The sequence below is a fragment of the Syngnathus leptorhynchus genome, chromosome 1, assembly GCF_054491065.1.
Source record: "Syngnathus leptorhynchus isolate UIUO chromosome 1, UIUO_Slep, whole genome shotgun sequence".
In the NCBI taxonomy this organism is placed as follows: domain Eukaryota; kingdom Metazoa; phylum Chordata; class Actinopteri; order Syngnathiformes; family Syngnathidae; genus Syngnathus; species Syngnathus leptorhynchus.
In genome coordinates this window covers 6,424,009-6,442,277 of record NC_141195.1, presented here as the reverse complement: position 1 = coordinate 6,442,277, position 18,269 = coordinate 6,424,009, and the positions used below count along the sequence as shown (strand labels likewise).

Genomic DNA, 18,269 nt, shown 5'->3' with positions numbered 1-18,269 from the left:
TCCAACTGCTGTCATGTGTCTTGATGTTTATTCATTCACGAGGTATTCTCGGGTATGTTTAGAGACTCCCTATTGCTACGCCCACCTGAGACACGGCAGAATCAGAGTTACACGTCCCACATCACACTAGCAAAGGCTTCAATCAGATGACACCAAGTGAGAGTTACAAAAGAAAAAAAAATCAAGGAGGCATGGAACAGCTGAGAACTGGGAAACCCGAAACTGAACTAACCAAACTTGGCTTCAGTAAATGTTATTAGGTATGTGTAAGGTAGAGAAGGTGCAAAATAAATGTGAATCGGCCTTGGATAAAAGGCCAATAACTCGACATCAGATATACTTCATGGCCAGTGTTTGCTTGGGTGTGTTTTCTTCAGATCAGGGAACGGCAATTACTTTTCTCGAGGAGCCACGTGAGTCAAAACTGTTGGCCAAGCCAACATGCTAACCCTAATCCTTTTCCACCATAATTATATATTTTAATGAAAAAGTGAAATCATACTGTTTCTACTTGCCCTATTGCATTTTGACATAATTAGGAAGTTAAACTTTAAGTAGTAGTCTTTATTCATTAACTCAAGATAGATATATTTAAATAACCCTTAATAAAATAAAAGTCTCAAGAAGCTTTCACATGCTCACAGTTAACAATATTAATGACATCCTCTGATTTTAACCCCCGGGATGTGGGGAAAAAATAAGAAACCTTGAGAAGGGGCTTCAGATGGGGAATCCCTCCCCACCCCCTTTCTCATTAACCACAATGTGGGTGAATGGTTAGTCTGGCTGCCTAACAGCTCAGAAGTTGTAGGTTCATATCTGGATGGTGAACTTCCTGTATGGAGTTCACCATTTCTTCATGCAACGGCTGGCCTAAAGTCAGCTGTGATAAACACCAGCACAAATGAGGATAAGAATGTTTGTGCTCAGCATAAACATAAACGTTTTCATGCTTCACACACTAATGATTAGTCATCATCAGAGCCCTGAGCAAATGTGATGTCATTATCAGAGTGATTTACAAAGGCTTTGTGGTCTTCTGTTTCCCTGTAAATCCGCTTCGGTGTAGAGGATTCAAAAACTCAGCCTTTTCAAAATGCGACAACAAAGCCTTGCTAACCTACATTCACCTTGAATTACTGCATACTCAAAATGGCCAGTTGATCCCATGATATAAAAAACATTTGAAATCACAAAGAATATTTTCGTAAAGTGCTTTTTAAGTTTCTGGGGACAAAGTTAATCTCACTAGACAATTTTTTTTTCAGTCAATTTCTCTCACAGCGAAAACACTGATGACTTTGCAGGGACCAATTGTTTTCAAGGCAGCTGTACTGTCGACACATGCGCAGGCAAACCCTCACGGATTAAAAAAATCTTCCAAAATACAAAGCTCTCCGCTCTCACTATTGCTTACGTTCTTAACCTCAGACTGCAATATGTATGCCTTATTACTTCCCTTTTGTCTCATTCGCAACTGATCATAGGCAACACAAACTGGGATCAATTATTCTTTGTAAAGTAAGAATGGGAACAAAAATCAATAGGCAAGATGGTTGCAGAAAAGATCCCAAGGTATTTTTTTTTCTCCTTTGAGAAGTGACGAAAAAAGCCAATGAAAAGTGTTTGATCCATGATATTCACTCTGTCAAACGCCAGCCTTTCACATCATTACTGTGTTTGAAGCTATTCAAGTATGAATGTGTTCTCAAAAGGAAAAAAAAAACAGGTCACAGTAAATTGAAGCATGTCATGGAAAAAAAAAAGATGATGAGACAAATACTATCATCTGCCCTTTTAACCCTGTTCCCTCCTCTTCCTGTCAAACATTTAACAAGGGCGTTAAATAGGTCAAAGGCAAGCGACACCGGAAGCAAAAACCTCACCACGACCTTTCATTTTCTGCCACCTATAAAGAAACCAAAAGACATGGGAGAAAGTATTCAAGGGGCTAATAATGGCAACAATGAGCTTTTAAGGTAGCGATATATAGGAAGTTAAAAGGGATAGAAAATAATAGTTCAGGTGGGACACATGATTGACAGTGAGAGGCAGAGGTTACCGACACAGCAAGCGCACGCTTCATTTCACCGTTACAAAGGAGTTCGGCACAGTGGTAGGGAAACCGCAGGGAGCTGGATGAAGTGAGAAGAATTGTCAGACCAATTAGTTGTACAGGTTGAGAGTTCAAAATCCCACTTCTGTTCACAGCATGCCTTAATGCCAAAGGAAGAAGAGAGAAGTTAAAGGACAAACAAGACTCTTGCTGCAGATGACACAGCTAAGCAACCTTGAGCAGCACTTGGTTAAAATCTGCAACTGGGAATGTACTTTTTAAAAAAATGTTTAGCACATACATTCCTGAGTAAAAAAAACTGCAATAAAATGACAAATAATATTTATAGGAAGTGTAAAAGTAGAGATTGATATTTTAGTTTGCTATTTCATTCCAGGAGTTGAAGATGGAGATAACATGAATATGCACAATCAATCATGTGGAGTCACATTAAAGTAGAAAGACTTCAGAAAGGATCACTACTGGCCATGTGGATAACCAAACAAAAGAGTTGGCAATGTTAAATGATGCTTATCCCTGCAACTTTTCCTTGGCCTCCCTACTGACAGGACTCTCAATCATATTTTTGGGGATAATGGACTTTGATTCACTGACTGGTGCTTGCATTTGAACACCATCACCTGATTGTATCATTTGGCAAGAATTCATAGTGAGTTGACTACCAAACCATCTTTTGTGATAAAACAGTTTTATGTTCATCTCTATTGTGATCTATTTTGTCATCAGTGCAAGTTGAATTGGATACCTTGATCTTAAGAGTGTGACCCCCCCCCCCCCCACACACACACACACACCTCCCATCTTGAGCTGCAAATAAAAGCTTCTCTACTTTGACCACTTTGTGTGCTTTGGAAATTGCATGGTAGCGGCATCATTCAATCTGGGACATGAGACTTTAATACTAGTCTTAGAATTGTTCACAGCACAGAGTTAGTTCATGAAACAGGCTGAGGTTGTGCATCAAATAGTAATACGGAGGGTGACCGAGACATCCGCAAAGTCCCAGACAGCAATATGGGGAATTATTATTATGTTTACTCTTTAAAGCCAGAGTGGTAGCAGGGGAAATCATTTAATCCTCTCTTCCATTGGCAATATTTTTCTCCCTGTCTTTTCCTTCTGCAGCTCAACATTTTTACTTAAGACTTTTAAAAAACAAACTCATATAGTGATAAATTAGGGTGAAAAAATAAAATCGAAACATTAATAGGGGCATATCACACCTTAGTTTGGTGTTTGGGCAGGATGATTTTCTGGTCCCTCGGGGGGAAAACCAATGAGGCATTACTTGCAGTGTCTCACATCCTCAAATGATAGAAGTCAAGAAGTTTCAAACTGAGAAAAATCATCTCTGCATGATAATACTATAAAACAGCTGAAACGTTGCCTGAACTGTAATCATGAGTTGATCTTTTACCTTTTTGCTTTATTAAGCCTTAGCCATATTTAACTAGTCGTAACAAAGACATACGGGAAAGCGTGGAATAAACATTTTTAACTGTGCGATGTCGTTCAAATGTACTGCAAAGTTGTTCCAACATACTGCAAAGTCATTTGAACGAGTTGATCAAGTCGTTTGAACCTCTTGGTAAAATTGTTTGCTTAGCTAAATGATAAGAAAATGTAGAACACAAGAACAACACTGGTCTATAAGGTTTTTTTTTTGTGCCACCTTAGGATATTTGAATTGTTCCAACTGGACGCAAATGTATCAATGCATTAATAGCAAAATAACCAAAGTTTTTTCTAGTTTTTTTGGCAGTTGCAAGCTTGCGTACAATATTTTGATTCCTTACAATGTTGTTACGTTTTACCAATACATTTGAATAACTTAACCAAAATATTCATTGCCCAGTCAAAAACGTTTACGCCACTTTGCCAGTTCCATGCTTTCGTAAAGAACAACAATAGTTGCCATTTTGTTTTTGTACAACTTAAAATACATTTAATCATTGCATTCCCAAACAAGTGCGATTAAAACATTGATCACGAGCCAAGTGACAAACGATGTTTAGGACTATTTGGAGCTATGGGAACAAAGACGATGGGAGCAAAAAAAAAACCCCCAAAAAAATCAATGTTGCATGTACTGAAGGTTGGTTAGTCATGCTCGCGCTGCTTGGAATGGAAGAAAACAATGGGACCATTAGCCTCACTGGGTGGTAACATCCAGATGGAAGATCACACACTCCACATGAATAAACACGTAGCCACCGGCCATCACCCACTCCCTCCACGAGACTCTGTGATTCCGAAGTGAAGAAGTGGAAGAGAGGGTTAAGGTTAGCGGGTGTTCATCCATTTGAATTCCACAAACGGCTGAAGTTGGAGTCTGTTCTCTGTTCTGTTCCCATCGCAGCATGCCTGGGGGCTGCAGAGAGCTTATTTACTGAAGCTGAGACGCCAGAGCTCTAATTGCTGTACGGCCTTCTAAAGCTGCACGCCGCACTCATTCTCAACATGGACGACTCACGGAGAGGAACCATGGTGTCATGGTGGGGGGGATCACTGACCATGTCCACTTTCAAACACAACTGGGGTGCAGAAAGATGTATTGCATATACACAGAACCAAAGATTTTTTTTTACCCTATTAGGAAAGCAAGCTTTTCAAGTCTGAATGGACCAAAGTGAGAAGAAAGGGAGAACTTGTGCAGTCGCCCTGACAGAGAAAGCAGAGCCACACAGATAAAGCTTTATCTCCCACTTACCATATCTAAGCTTGTATGATATTTTAAAGAGGCAATATGCAATCTTATCTGGGTTGCCACAGTGATATAAAGTAAAAAAAAAAAAAAAAAATGCATCGCTGAGATATTGCCTAATCCTTGGTTAATTGCTGAGATTATAAGGATTTGTGAATGCTTATGCCTTGACAAACACCTAAACTGGAACAAGTAGTGTCCCTCAGGAGGGTTTACACATTTTCCTCTGCTGTAAGTGAACGCTAAGCTGCGCGCGAGCTGCAAACAAATATGTTAATAGCTACAAGAATTAAAATTAGTGTTCTCTTGTAAAAAGAAAAAAAACATGTTTTAATCATGCTGTGGCATCAAATAAATATGTTTTGTGTTGTGAAAGTGTGAGTTATTCATGATTAAATTATAAAATAGTTGAAAGAGGCAGACATGCTGTCTTTTGGGTGGCGTACAAACATGTTTTTTTTTTTTCTCCCCCCCCCTGGCTGTCTGATTCACTACAAAGAGGAATCACCCATGTTGCATTCTCAATGTAGGTAAACCTTATTTTGGGACAGATCATCCAAAATGATATGAGCAGCATCTGACAGGCTGATTAATAATAAACAGTCTTGCCATGCCAAAAATAAAAATAAAAAAAAATAGCTATTTATGTTGATTGACCCAGGCTCCTCCCTCAGTGGCATTCTGGCACAGCTCTCTGCCACCTTACGGGCCTTCTCGGGTGCCAGTGCAGGTTAGCTGATGAATAATTCCCACCGGACATTAACAGCAAGAAGTAGGGCACAGGACTCAGCGGTGTGCCCCTCTTCCCACCCTTGCTCTGAATTCCCTCATCAGCAGGCTGTTAATATTTAATTATACAAGCTACATTTCGGGCTCTCCAGCTGAGGCCATGAGTTGGGAATGGGAATGGAGGTCGGGGCGTGGGGGTAGGATGGAAATTGTGAGTTCATCAATTAATAGTTGCTGACAAAGTTTTATCACTATAAAAATACAAGAGTGTTCTGGAGCGAGGGGGAATGATTCCACCACAATTCAAAACAATAGAAAAAAGAGATAAATAAATAGACAAATCAGGAAGCATCTTATAATTTGCTGATTTGTTAGTATAAGATAATTTTCCAGTTCAATGATGATGATTAGGATTACGGTTCAGTTTTCAAGGCCCCATTAATTTGCAGGTTTTTATTTGTGTGATTGCAGTCGTTACTTTTGTTTAACAATTCAAGTTTTTGTTGAATTTTACAAATATAAACATCAACAACATATGCATAATCCCACCCCAAAAAAGTCAAAACGAATAAAGAAACCAAACAAACAAATGACACAGGCAAAAATGCTCAGAGTCACTGTGAGAATATCTTAAACTGTCAAGCTATCAAGTAATTTCCAGTACCTCAACATTATCCATGCCCAAGTCACAAGTCTCAAAGTAAGTTTCATAACTTTAAACACAGATCTATTGACCATAGTATGAGATGTATTATTATTATTATTATTATTATTATTATTATTATTATTATTATTATTAGATAGACAGATTTAGGAAGAGTTGTTGCTTATTTGAAATACATCTCTCCTCAGTATTTATTTGCATTCGTATTGTTTTAAACTATTGTTTATATACATCTGAGACATCTGAGAAGGTGGATGATTCCTTCAAAACAATCTACAAAGCTTAAACTCTTGATAGCCCAGTTTGAAAGAACAAGAGCCAGATCATTGAGTTATATTTAATTCCAATAGGCAGTGGATGTCTGGATGGAGAATCTCAACAAAAAATATTTATCTGTTCAGCACTTAGGGGGCTTCCCAAAGATTATTTGACAGAGGGTTGAATTTTAATGATATAAACAGAGAAATTAAGCTGCTGTTCACATGAGAATTCCACCCATTCACACTGTTTACTCTTTACACCCAAGCAATTTAGTCTGTGAATCCTTGCGATCCCCTGACAAGTTGCACAAGTTATAATGAGTAGGCGGGGTGGGGACTTTGTACCAGTGAACCAGAGATGTGTATGACAGAAATATGGATTGGGAGTGCCTTAAATGTTTGAATTCATTCTATTATTAGACTTGCTATCTTCTCTTCAGCAATTCTTGAATTCTTAGATGAAGGGGTGCCATTAACTATTTATGTTTGAGGCTTTTTATAGCTAACTGGCCTAATGCCTCTCACATTAGGCCTCACACAAAAAGTTCAAGTTTTAATAAATAGATATTAAAACTTTAACTGATATTAATAGTGCCAATTAAGGGAGCATAGCATAAAGCCATGCATCATTTTGAAACTGCCACAGCATTTCTGCTTCCTCCTCTTGGCCTTGCATTTTCCTCTGCTGATAAGCTTCCTTCTTTTTTTTTTTTTTTTCCTGGAAAGAAACCTTATAAAATACTCCTGGAAACTTATATTTGCAGGATGGCATTTTAGAAATTACATACGTGTATAAATACGCTCGGTTGTGTCCGTTTTTCAACATTTTTCATGACCTCGTCAAAAAAGCATGGTCTACTAATTAGCACGAGACTAGAAGCAACAGCTTCCCTTTCCCCAACCACACTCTTTAGAGAATGTCGTGGTGATGAAAATGCACCACCATAAAGTTTATGTGGAGGTAAATGTACAAACGGGAAATGAAACCCCTTTATAGATGTCTCAAAACAGTTAACAGGAGCAAGCTAACGGACAGCTAGTTAGCTCTACAAGGATGGATGCAGCCTATGAAAATGGCAATAAATCATCTGGTAGCCCGTCTGGAAATTGCTGGGAGCAAAGCCAAAAGATGTGAGACAGTGGTCAACAGCCAGACCTGATCAAAAAATTAATAAGAAATGAATGTCTCAACACCCAGGAAAAAAACAGTCATGGACTGTCTGCATCAAATAACAGGACATCCAACTGAAAAACACATTTGGTCATTTGGTTCTGTATAGAAAAAATTATAATTGAAAATAAATGTAGTAGGGTTCTTAGCTCTGCAAACCCGGGTCAGTTAGTGGAGCCCAGAGCTCTAATTAAACATGGTGAGGCAGCATTTAACTGATATGCTGCATGCAAATGGAATAAGCTGCTAACATAAATGAAGTCAGCCCAAAATGAAGTCAGCCTTTAACTCGTCTATGAAATGAGCTATATAAATGAGACTACCTTGCCTCTTGTGCTTTCTTCTTTTCACAAAAGGTACATTAGAACGCAGCAAACAGCTGCAGACATTATGTAGAACCATAATGGAACTGTCATCATAATCAAGAACCCATCCGTAGACCATGAGACACACAGACTTTCCATAATCAATTCACCAAATATAAGTGACAGGATGGAGTTCTGATGGACCATCCATGGCCATGATTGATGACTAATATTACTTGTCAACCACAGCATGGTTCCCTTAGGAGTGTCAGGCAAAACCTTTTGTGTTTCAGTTAGCCATGAACGATTTAGTTCGCTTTATGAAGTGGAACCTATGCCAAATGGTCATGCCAATAAAGACATGAACAAGTACATCTTTGTTACCACGGTATCAAGTGCATACAGGCTCTTTTAACCAAAGCTTCATTTCACAGGTGACTGGGAAAGTCCATGTGCATATTTGCAGGCACCATGTGACGGTGGATCGACAATCAAGGCACAGCAAGAAATAGAAAACAGGGAGAAAAGGGTGAAAAGAAGAGTGCCTCGAAGAAAGACAGCAAGTGGTTCTGCTTCTTTGCTCCGGTGAGTCTCAATGTAATTGATTCTCATACCTCAAGAGATTTCCCACTGTTCCTCTTCTCCTTGGTCCTCCTGCTTCTATTACGCACCTGTCCGGAGGACGAACGATCTACACATTACCCATGAGTACCGTTGATCGCGACACGCGTCAGTGTCTTCGAGTGCTCGGGGACTTGGTGGGCCCAGTGCAGAGAAGTTGAAAAAACAGGACAGAGTCGATGGATATAGGAAGAAAGAAAAGGAATTCAAGTAATGTTCCAGGATGGCAGTAATAGCTGTATCAAAGAGGCTCGGAAATGTTACCGAGGCTCTCTGTCCATACATGGAGAGATTTCGCGTTGATCTATTTTTTTTGATACCCTGAAATAACGATTGATAGAGGTTGGCCAGACAGAGAAAGGAAGATGTACATACTCATAAATGTTGAGCTCTCTTGACAGAAGAAGAATAAATGTAGCATTTGGTGCTAGAGAGGATGATGCAAAACACTTAAATGGAAAAAAAGGTCAACAAAATTCTTGCGACAAGTCAAACCATTAAAACTATTGTCAGAGGTTTGTGAACTTGAATGAACCCTGATGTAAATGCACTTTTGCTACCTTCACCAACACTCAAACATTTGCCCCTCAGTGACTCTAATTAAACAAAAAGATAATAAACAGTACAAAAGTAAAAGCCTGGTTCTTGATGTTCAAATTATTCTCACAGGTGAAATCCTGGGGGGGAAGGTGTCACTCTTGGGGAGAACGAAAGCTGCCATTTTAATGAATGGAGTTCTTTATCTGGGCCTGAGCTACGAGTTATTACACAGTGAGTGTCGGCACTTTGCGGGAGATTCTGTTTCCACGGCAGTGATTCCCATGGCATGGGGGAGGGGAAGTGGCTCGGGGAAAGAAGAAGTTCATGTATTTGGTGCCTTATTTTGTAACAGGGTATGACATCTCTAGCTTCTATCCTATAAAAAGCCCCAAAGCATGGTCAAGTATCTCTGACAAGTGTAGCATTAGTGTGGAAGGCTGCAGCAACAGTGTATGAGAGTAACACCCAGTAGGAAGTTTTTTTTTATTTTTTTATGGGGCATTCATAGTGCCCAGTTGTACCTTGGATATGAACACAATCTTTTTACTGTAGTGACAACGGTTGAACTTTAAACTCATCAATGAATACATTTAATTCAATTTGTAGCACTGCCACTGCTGTCGTGTCACACATATTTACTGTTCATGAGAATCCTATTTGATTGGTGAAATTATGTCACTAGTGAGTAGCACCCAAGGAAGACGCATTTCTAATAAAACAGATGGGGCTACAAAATTGGCCCAACCCTCTATGAATGTGGAGAAGAGGACCATACCATGCACCACTGCCTTGTCTGCCCTCTACTACCCAACCCCTGCTGCTCAAAAGATCTCGCTGAATTCAATGACAACACAAAAGACTGTGTAAAGACATGGGAAACTGTCGTCTGATTAGCACTTCAAAGAGACAAAAAGAAGAAGAACGAAACAAAACCAAATAGATGGCAACAATTACTATTATTATTCGTTCATACATATTTTATAGCAGGGTTGTCACAAAACCCAATGGCCGAGAGTCTTGTGCACCGGACTATAAGGCGCACCTAAAAACCTAAGATTTTCTCAAAAGCCGACAGTGCGCCTTTTAGTCTGGTGCGCCTTATATATGGATCAATTGACAAATTTGTTGATCCATACTGGTTGTACACAATGCTTTGCCAAAATGTTTCAGTACGTTTTAGTACAACTAGTAAATTACAAGGTCGCATTGTTTACCAGCATTATGGCAACCGTGGTCAGGGGCGTCGCTGAATAGCTGTGGTACCCGTGAGGCTATTTCATTTCAAAATAGGCTGCTCCGTTAATGTTTCGAGTAAATTTACGGATCGATATGGAAAGGAAACATAGGTAAGCAGTACCAATGTGTTAGATCCAACTTTAGTCAGTTCCGATCATTTTATAGGAGCTCGTTTGAGAAACGGGATTGTTTACACTTTGCTGAGGCTCATGGGAGTGAGTCTGCGAGCTGAGGCTCATGGGAGTTTGCAGGTGGCTAATACTATAGTGATAGCTGCTATACGCACGAGGCTATTTTATGTCTAAATAGGCTGCTCTTTTAATGTTTCGAGTAAATTTACGGATCAATATGGAAGGGAAACATAGGTAAGCAGTACCAATGCGTTATATCAAACTTTAGTCAGTTCTGATCATTTTATAGGAGATAGTTTGAGAAACGGAGTTGTTTACAGAGGGCTCATTGGTTATTGGCTGGTGGATGCATACCGCAACCCTAGTCAACCTCAGTTTGTTGCAGTATAGCTTCCATTTTATGCGCCTTTTACTCCGGTGCGCCCTATGTATAAAATAATTTCTAAAATAAAAAATTCGATGAGGGTGCGCCTTATAGTCCAGTGCGCCTTTTGGTGCGAAAAATACGGTAAAAAGAATGAAGAGAACACTTTTTTTTTAATCCAAGTTGTTTACATCCGCAAGAAATCATCCACGGCTCCCTCTTCTTGTTTTTATTAGACAACAAAATACCACTTGGGCAAGAGAAAGATGACTAGATGACTGAGAATCTTTAGGTCAGGTCAGTCTTGGGAAACAAGAATCTGACTGCAATCTCCTGAAACATAAGGTCGTAATGTTTGGCTAGAATTACTTGCTGTGATTCCGATAAATATGACCACAACAGAAAACATTAGGTTGGGAGACGCCACAGAGCCATTGTAGCTCAAATCTTAGTGCCCAAGGAAAACTGATAACAGGCTTTTAATGGGATAAAAACATCCAGTCCCATTCCCAGAATCTTCTTATCCTGGCTACCTGCAGGCAGCGCAGAGCTAGATGAGGATGGAGCCAGTCTAATCCTTCTGTTTCGCCTTTCTGTGGTTTCTTAGAGCTTCTCTGCTCCCCAGACGCAACCTGATGACTCTAATTGCCTTCCTCTGGCTGGAAGCATCGATGAGAAATGCTCAATAGATGTGAGCTACACAACAGTATTAAAGCATGTAGCGGGCACATTCGTATTAACCTACATGCTAATGTATCGTTATATACTTGGATGAACTCATCAGTAGACGCTAAAAAGTTTAAGAGGCCATCGAACGGTAACGGTCAAGCACTCACTTTTGCTTTGGGATTAATATGGTGGTCTATTTCTTCTAATTTTCTTAATTGGTTGTGGGAAAAATATAAGGGCTCCCAAATTTTCTGGGGCACAGACACATTGCCAAACTCAATATGCTCCCCCTTGCCCACAAATTTTAGTATTGAGTTGTTTATACATGCAAGTATACAAAAATGAAACAAAATAATTTCAGAATATTTGTCCGGTTTAACATCACAGACTTTGAACAGAAAACGAGCAAACGCTGCATGCATCAAACGCAAATGTGCAAAATATTAAAGTCAAACGACAACAACGACTTGCTGTATAAGGTGGCAGTGCTGGAATTTGTTGACTTAGGGGGCGTGGTTATCTTTAACATTTCAACTTTAGGTGTTTACTGGCTAAATGCGAAAGCCGATCTTCGAGTTGTCTGAAGAACACAGAAGCAACACTGACAAAAGATCAATCAAACAAATGCAACACGTCCCTGCACCAGCTGTCACTCTAATTACCTCCCGCCACTGTTATCTTTAGCATCAATTCTATGCTAATGTGCCAGGTGATAGTGGCAATGGCTGTGCGTGAATTCCACTTTCTCCTAACGAGCATCTGATTTCCATAGAGACCACAAACATCTTTTTGTAGTGGCTACAGACCTGTATGTGGAGTTAAGCTGCGTTGTGCATTCATGCCCTTGTGCTATTGTGCCGGTCTAGATTTTAATAGTCTACGCAGTTTACTCTTCAAATATTTCCACATGAATTATTAATGGCCGACAGGGGTTTGTTCGCTAAGAATTAGCTGAGGATATAACATATGGGCCTACCTGAGTGCGATGTGTCTCTCCGGAGTAAACGAACCAACTGGAAAGTTGTGTAGCACTGCTAACCCAGGTTCATATGCAGGTTTCTCTTGAGTGTCTTTAGTCTCCTCACTTGATATAAAATGCTAACGTGAGTCTGTTGAATTTATCCCATATCTGTACTTTAACAGCATGTTCATCACTTTTACTGCCTGTAAATGGGGAAATCCCGATCCTCCATTTTCAAATCCTTCATTTGGGAAAAAGCTAAATTCCCATTTTAGACTGGGGTATTAATTTGGAATTTTCTCCCTGATACAATAGATGAAGAATTGTTCTTTATAAAAGTTTCTATACACTCAACAGGGATCATTTTGGCGATATCAAAGGCCGCAGTGACAAATTAGTACCTTACCTTAGACTGTGATGTTTTAGCATCGTTTACAGCTTTGGCTTTTACAGCTCTTAAACGAGATGGGAAGATAATGCATAAGTGAAGAAAACCTCAATTCCAAATTCACTTTGCTCAGCATCTTTGTAATTTGAATACACCACGTTGGAGACCTCTGCTGTCAAGGGTAGGGTGTCTTGCTCAAGGGTACCTGACAATAGTCCGATAGAAGAATAGCTCTCCCTTTTCGTATCACGTCAGCAAATTGTAAGGAGCACATGCATGTTTTATGGTTTGTTGATTTTTTTTTTTCCTCACAATTCTGCATTTCATCTGATCCTCAAATGCCTATAGGCTTGACAGAGTAGCGCCACTGATACCCGTTAGAGGAATTATAGGATCTGACTTCATTAGCCCTGTTAGCGCTAAGCTTCTTTACCCTCACTCATGCCTGGCTTAACCTGCATACTGATAAATGGTGAAGTGGAGAGAAACAAAAGATAGGCGGAGACAAAGAGCGCTGACACTAAAGCAACGCGGGGACAAAGGCATTTAGAGCATGAGGCAAAGGTGTCAAACTGGAGTACAGAGGATGAGAAGGGGAAGGGCACGGCATAGAGCGTGTGAACCTGAGGCAGCAAAGGGGATGAAGCTCAGAGTTAGTGGCTGACTCGAGAGGGATTTAGAAGGAGAAAGCAGCAAAACAATCAATTAACTCAGATCGTGGTTGATCAATGACTCATCTAGCGCACCAACATTCCAAGTGGTTTACTGACATTCTATCAAGAGCGTGTTTGAGAATTAACACTGACCTCTATGAACTCACGAGAAGCCGCACGCATGTTTGAGTTAACGTGCATTCAAGCACATGTGCAGGGATGCTTGTCCTTAAGTGCATTCATTTGGTTTTCTTCTCACCACGAAGTCTCAACACTAAGTCTTCTGCTCCCGCCGCTGGCAGAGCTTTTTGGCCGGCTTAACTACGCCCACAGCCCCCTGAGGGGACAGCCCGTGACGGATGGCTGTGCGTGTGACTCCGATTCGATTCAGTCCATTTGATAAATTTATTGCTGGCATTTTCAAAATGAAATTAGTGCGATGTCGCAGAGAGACTGTTTTTGCAGCACAGGTGGCAGAAATATACTTCATGTGGCAAAGAGGGGTGGGTGAGGCAGTTGGATAGGGATGTCACGGCGAGGGGGGCACAACAAAACTAACGAAGGAGGTCGTGTTATGACAAGCTCATGTATTAATCATCTTATGGGTGGGGACAGAAGGAAAGGTTATTGGAAATCTAACTCCCACATGCCCTTCAGTCAAACAAGGAACAAGTAGCAATGTAGATTTTGAACAGAGACAGACATCTATAAAGATTAATTGAGATGGATTGAGAAGTCAGCCGGCACAAATGTTCTACTATATCCATCATTCATACGCTAGCAAATATCAAATGCATATGCACGCAGTGTCTTGTCGGTTCTATTTGTTGTTGCCCAAACTCTTTGCCCCAAGGTCTCGCGTCTCGTCAGCCCAGACGGGCTCCATCAAAGTCACGTCTGTCAGTCATGTATGGACATACAAACAATATTTTTCACCACAGCAATAACACCGCAAGACTTGGAGAGTGTTTATAAATATTTCTGACTTAGTTGAATAGACAAAAGAAATCGGGCCAGCTATAGATGGACGGCAGCCACTTTAAGTGAGCACTCACTCATTGTCATGATGTGTGGCATAATTTATCATCCTCTCATTCCAAAATATATGCGAGTGAGGCGGTGACGGGATGATGTACGCTATGCTGGCCCTTCAACATTCATCAGCCTGGCCAGCCTACATCACTTACCTTTATAGGCCTGTGTGACAGTGTCATATACTGCCTATCATCGTATATAAGAGACGGAAAACGATCTGTGTATGTCTGTATATGAGGTGGGGTGGGGGTCATGGGCATGATACACTTGTCGCAAAAAATGTTGACTCTATAGCACTATGTACTGATATAACCTTTGGAATAACATTTGGAACAATAAAGATGCTTGATTTAACATTTAACATCAACTATCCTATATGACTTTTGACAGAATACATTAAAACTCAAGAAAGTATAAGTCATAAATATAAGTAATGAATATAAGTAATAAAAACCTAAAACTTATTGATTCAAGACACATTTGGATCATTTGCAAAAATGTCATACAGATCCCTCTTACCTTTATGTGATGACACAATGGCAGCTGCAGAAAGAAGAGAGAAGACACACATGAATGAATCATGCTGTACTAGCCACACAAAATCCAGTTCATGACATTAAATACAGGAAAAGGAATTAAGTTCTTATTTTACACTTGAGCCTGAATAAACATTAAAACAAATACCATACAGAAGACAAGAGGTCCACACACAAAAAAAGACTAAACAGCTTTTCTATATTCAGAAAGAAACAACCAGGTGGAGGATGTGAGCAAAACACATGGCAGAGAGGCCTTAAGTAGAGAGGCGAGAGTGGCCAGACCTCTATCTCTTAAACAATTCACCCGGAGCACCCTTGGACACTGCTGAAGAGCACTAAGACACAGCAAATCAAATCCTTTCGGAAAGCATTTTCGACTATTTTTTATTTTTTTCCAAAAGCCTACAATCCATTGCCGGCCCATGGGATGTGCTCTTGGGCAGACAATAATGGACAAAAAGTTTGACGTAAAAAAACAGAAAGGAGTCCTGTGTATGCTAGAAGCTATGCTTCCCTAATAATAATAATAATAATCATCATCATAATAATAACTATTATTATGATGATTATTATTATTATTATTGTAGAATCTGCAAAAAATCATCTAACAATGTTAATCTAGAAAAAACTTTTTTGAGATTAACATTTTTTTTTCTAGATTTCAAGATTAACAAATGGGATTGTGAACAGGTCAAGGAGTGCCCTAGCTCTCTTAGCTGGAAAAGGCTTCAGCTAACCCGTGACCGTGAGGGTACTTGATAAATGGATGGGTGTCACTCAAGATGGCCCAGTCAAATAGATCTCGGCGTACACCATCAGGAGCACAAAGTATGGCCAAGCATGTCTGACAAGGCCAAATTTTATGCAGTCAGTCCCTTAGTGGGAAAAAAAAAATGAGTAACTGTCATGGCATTGCCATGGCCCAAAACACTTCCTTCTTCTCTTAGTTGCAGTTTGAAAGCGCCACACTTCACAGCTATATCAGCAGCATAAAGTGAATGAATTTAAAGCTTAATTTGAAGTGAATGTATGAGTGACGTCCCGATTTGCCTTTGGGCCCGCGGCAGTACCCTTGTGGCTTGGAGTATTATGTAAAGTAGGCCATATGCCGACGCAGGTTTGCACATCCCAAAGGATGCGTGGAAGCCAAATAACGTTTCAGCATGCCTGGAGATGGAAAAGTTTTTTACGTAATTTCCAAACTAAGAATAAATATACCGTGAATGTTTTTTTGTGTCTTCTTTGTGGATCATCTAATTAAGTCAAACGGCATACTATGCATAGCTCAGTACATAAAGCATAGTCATCTCCAGATGTATATATTCATGACCCATTAAAATAACATTAATCAACCGTGACTGAGTTGATAAAAAGAAAACCAATAAACAAATATCACATTTAAACATGAAAAATGGTCAATTAGCTTTGCACTAATTAAAAACATGAGATTCTAAAGCACCAGGATGTACTTTTTCAGTGGTTGTTCTCTGAGTACTGCCCAAATTACTGCTGTCAATCACACAGGAAGTCTTTGTAGTAAAGTAACAAGATCCCAAATTAAAAGTCCTCATTGGTGCTTGCACAAAGCATTTCTCACTTTTATTTTGGAAGAACACAGTAATAAGCATCAACTCTATTAATGAGAGACGTTAACAACAACATCAGGTAATTAGAGTGTTAATTATAATTCAACACTTTTTTTGTCTTTTCAATGGTCCACATATAGATTTAACTAGAGTTGTTGAACTGACTTCTGTGTTTTCTACATTGCAACGTTGATCTCCATGGACAGTAATTGATACTCTTGTTTTTGACAAACCAAAAGACATTTGTGAGTAATGGAAGAAAGAAAATTGGTGCCGCAGCCCAACTCAGCTGAGATCCCAGTCGCAATCACTTATTGGAGTCAATCACACACCACCTACACGCTAGTCAGCATTGTGAAGGACCACACAATTCATGCCTGAAGATTGATTTCTGACACGGTATCTGTCTTTTCATATATCTGGCTACCTCACTTTAGTACGGTGATGTGTTTTGTTACTCGAAACAAAAGGACCGATTTTAGATTTATGAATTAACATGATCTAATTTACATCAGTCAAATTTATAAGGAGATTACAGTCACGAATTTTGCTTAGCGGAAAAGGTAGGTTTTCAGGTTACCTATCAAAGAATAGATCCCATTATTTGTCTACAAGTATCCGTGTCTTTTGGAAATACCAGTGCTGCTTCCATGGAGACCAAGAAAGTGTTGTATATGTACAAACCAGCAGAGCAACACGCACTCACGTTACCTTTTGCACAGGGAATTTTGTCTTCCTGCCCATTACGTACTAATGAGTTATCTATTAATGAAAATGGAAAGCATTTATTTTGTGAGCACAAAGGTTTTAGCTGGATTAATTACTGCACTGCAGCAGCAAAATGAAAACAGCAAGTGCAGCATCAGTCTTGTGTGGCACATTAGCCATTAGCCAACTGTTATCGACGGCTGGCAAATGGCCTTGTGTGACTCGACGAGGAGCAAAAAACTCTTGTACGAGCAAATCAAACTTCAAGAGGAGTGCACTTTTGTCACACTCTTAATTACCGGCTGCATTTGTGCAGTTTTACTCACAGTAAATCACTTTGGACAAGAAATGGTAAAGTAGAATATATAAATATGTGTATTGCTAATGGAATTATATTTGTTGATTTGTCAGTTCAGAATTTGTGTCGTATTTTAAAACCATTGGGCTTTACTTTGATTTGAGAGTATAATAATCCAGAATTTTACATGCCTACTGTTTGTTGCTATGTTTTTTTTTCACAATTGAGTTGAGCCTATCTTTGGCATTTTGTCATGTTCATTTGTCTGTATTGCTGTCCGAATTGGAATCAGATTCAATCTAATAGCTTGCTTAACAGCTTGATATCCCATCAGGCTCTCCTTGGAGAGGTCAGTCAGCAGGAAGGGGTACTGGGAGCGTGCCTAGGCTCTGGTCGCCTCAACAGATGGTTCTTGATCAGATATTAGAGCTCGGGCCGCGGGGTCGGTGAGCCGCAAGTGTTCGGCTCTGCCCGAGGGAACTACCCCCGTTTAAACCGCCTTGCTATAGCTCGAGTTCTGGTGCCAGGTCATTGGCTCAGATTTGCAGCCAGACTGCTTGGACACTGGGATGATGACAGACTGCAATCCTTAATCTGAGCAGAACATAACTGTGGTTACGTACTTTCACT

The 18,269-nt window shown here is 39.9% G+C and overlaps 1 protein-coding gene across 1 annotated transcript in view; it reads right to left on the bottom strand.

The window, feature by feature from the left end:
- LOC147061602 (cadherin-4-like) overlaps window positions 1-18,269 on the bottom strand; it is a 98,092-nt gene that overhangs the window by 77,010 nt on the left and 2,813 nt on the right. Inside the window, exon 2 of the mRNA XM_085919594.1 lies at window positions 15,028-15,051. Within this exon, the coding sequence (XP_085775720.1) occupies window positions 15,028-15,051 (24 nt within the window). The remainder of the gene's footprint in view (window positions 1-15,027; window positions 15,052-18,269) is intronic.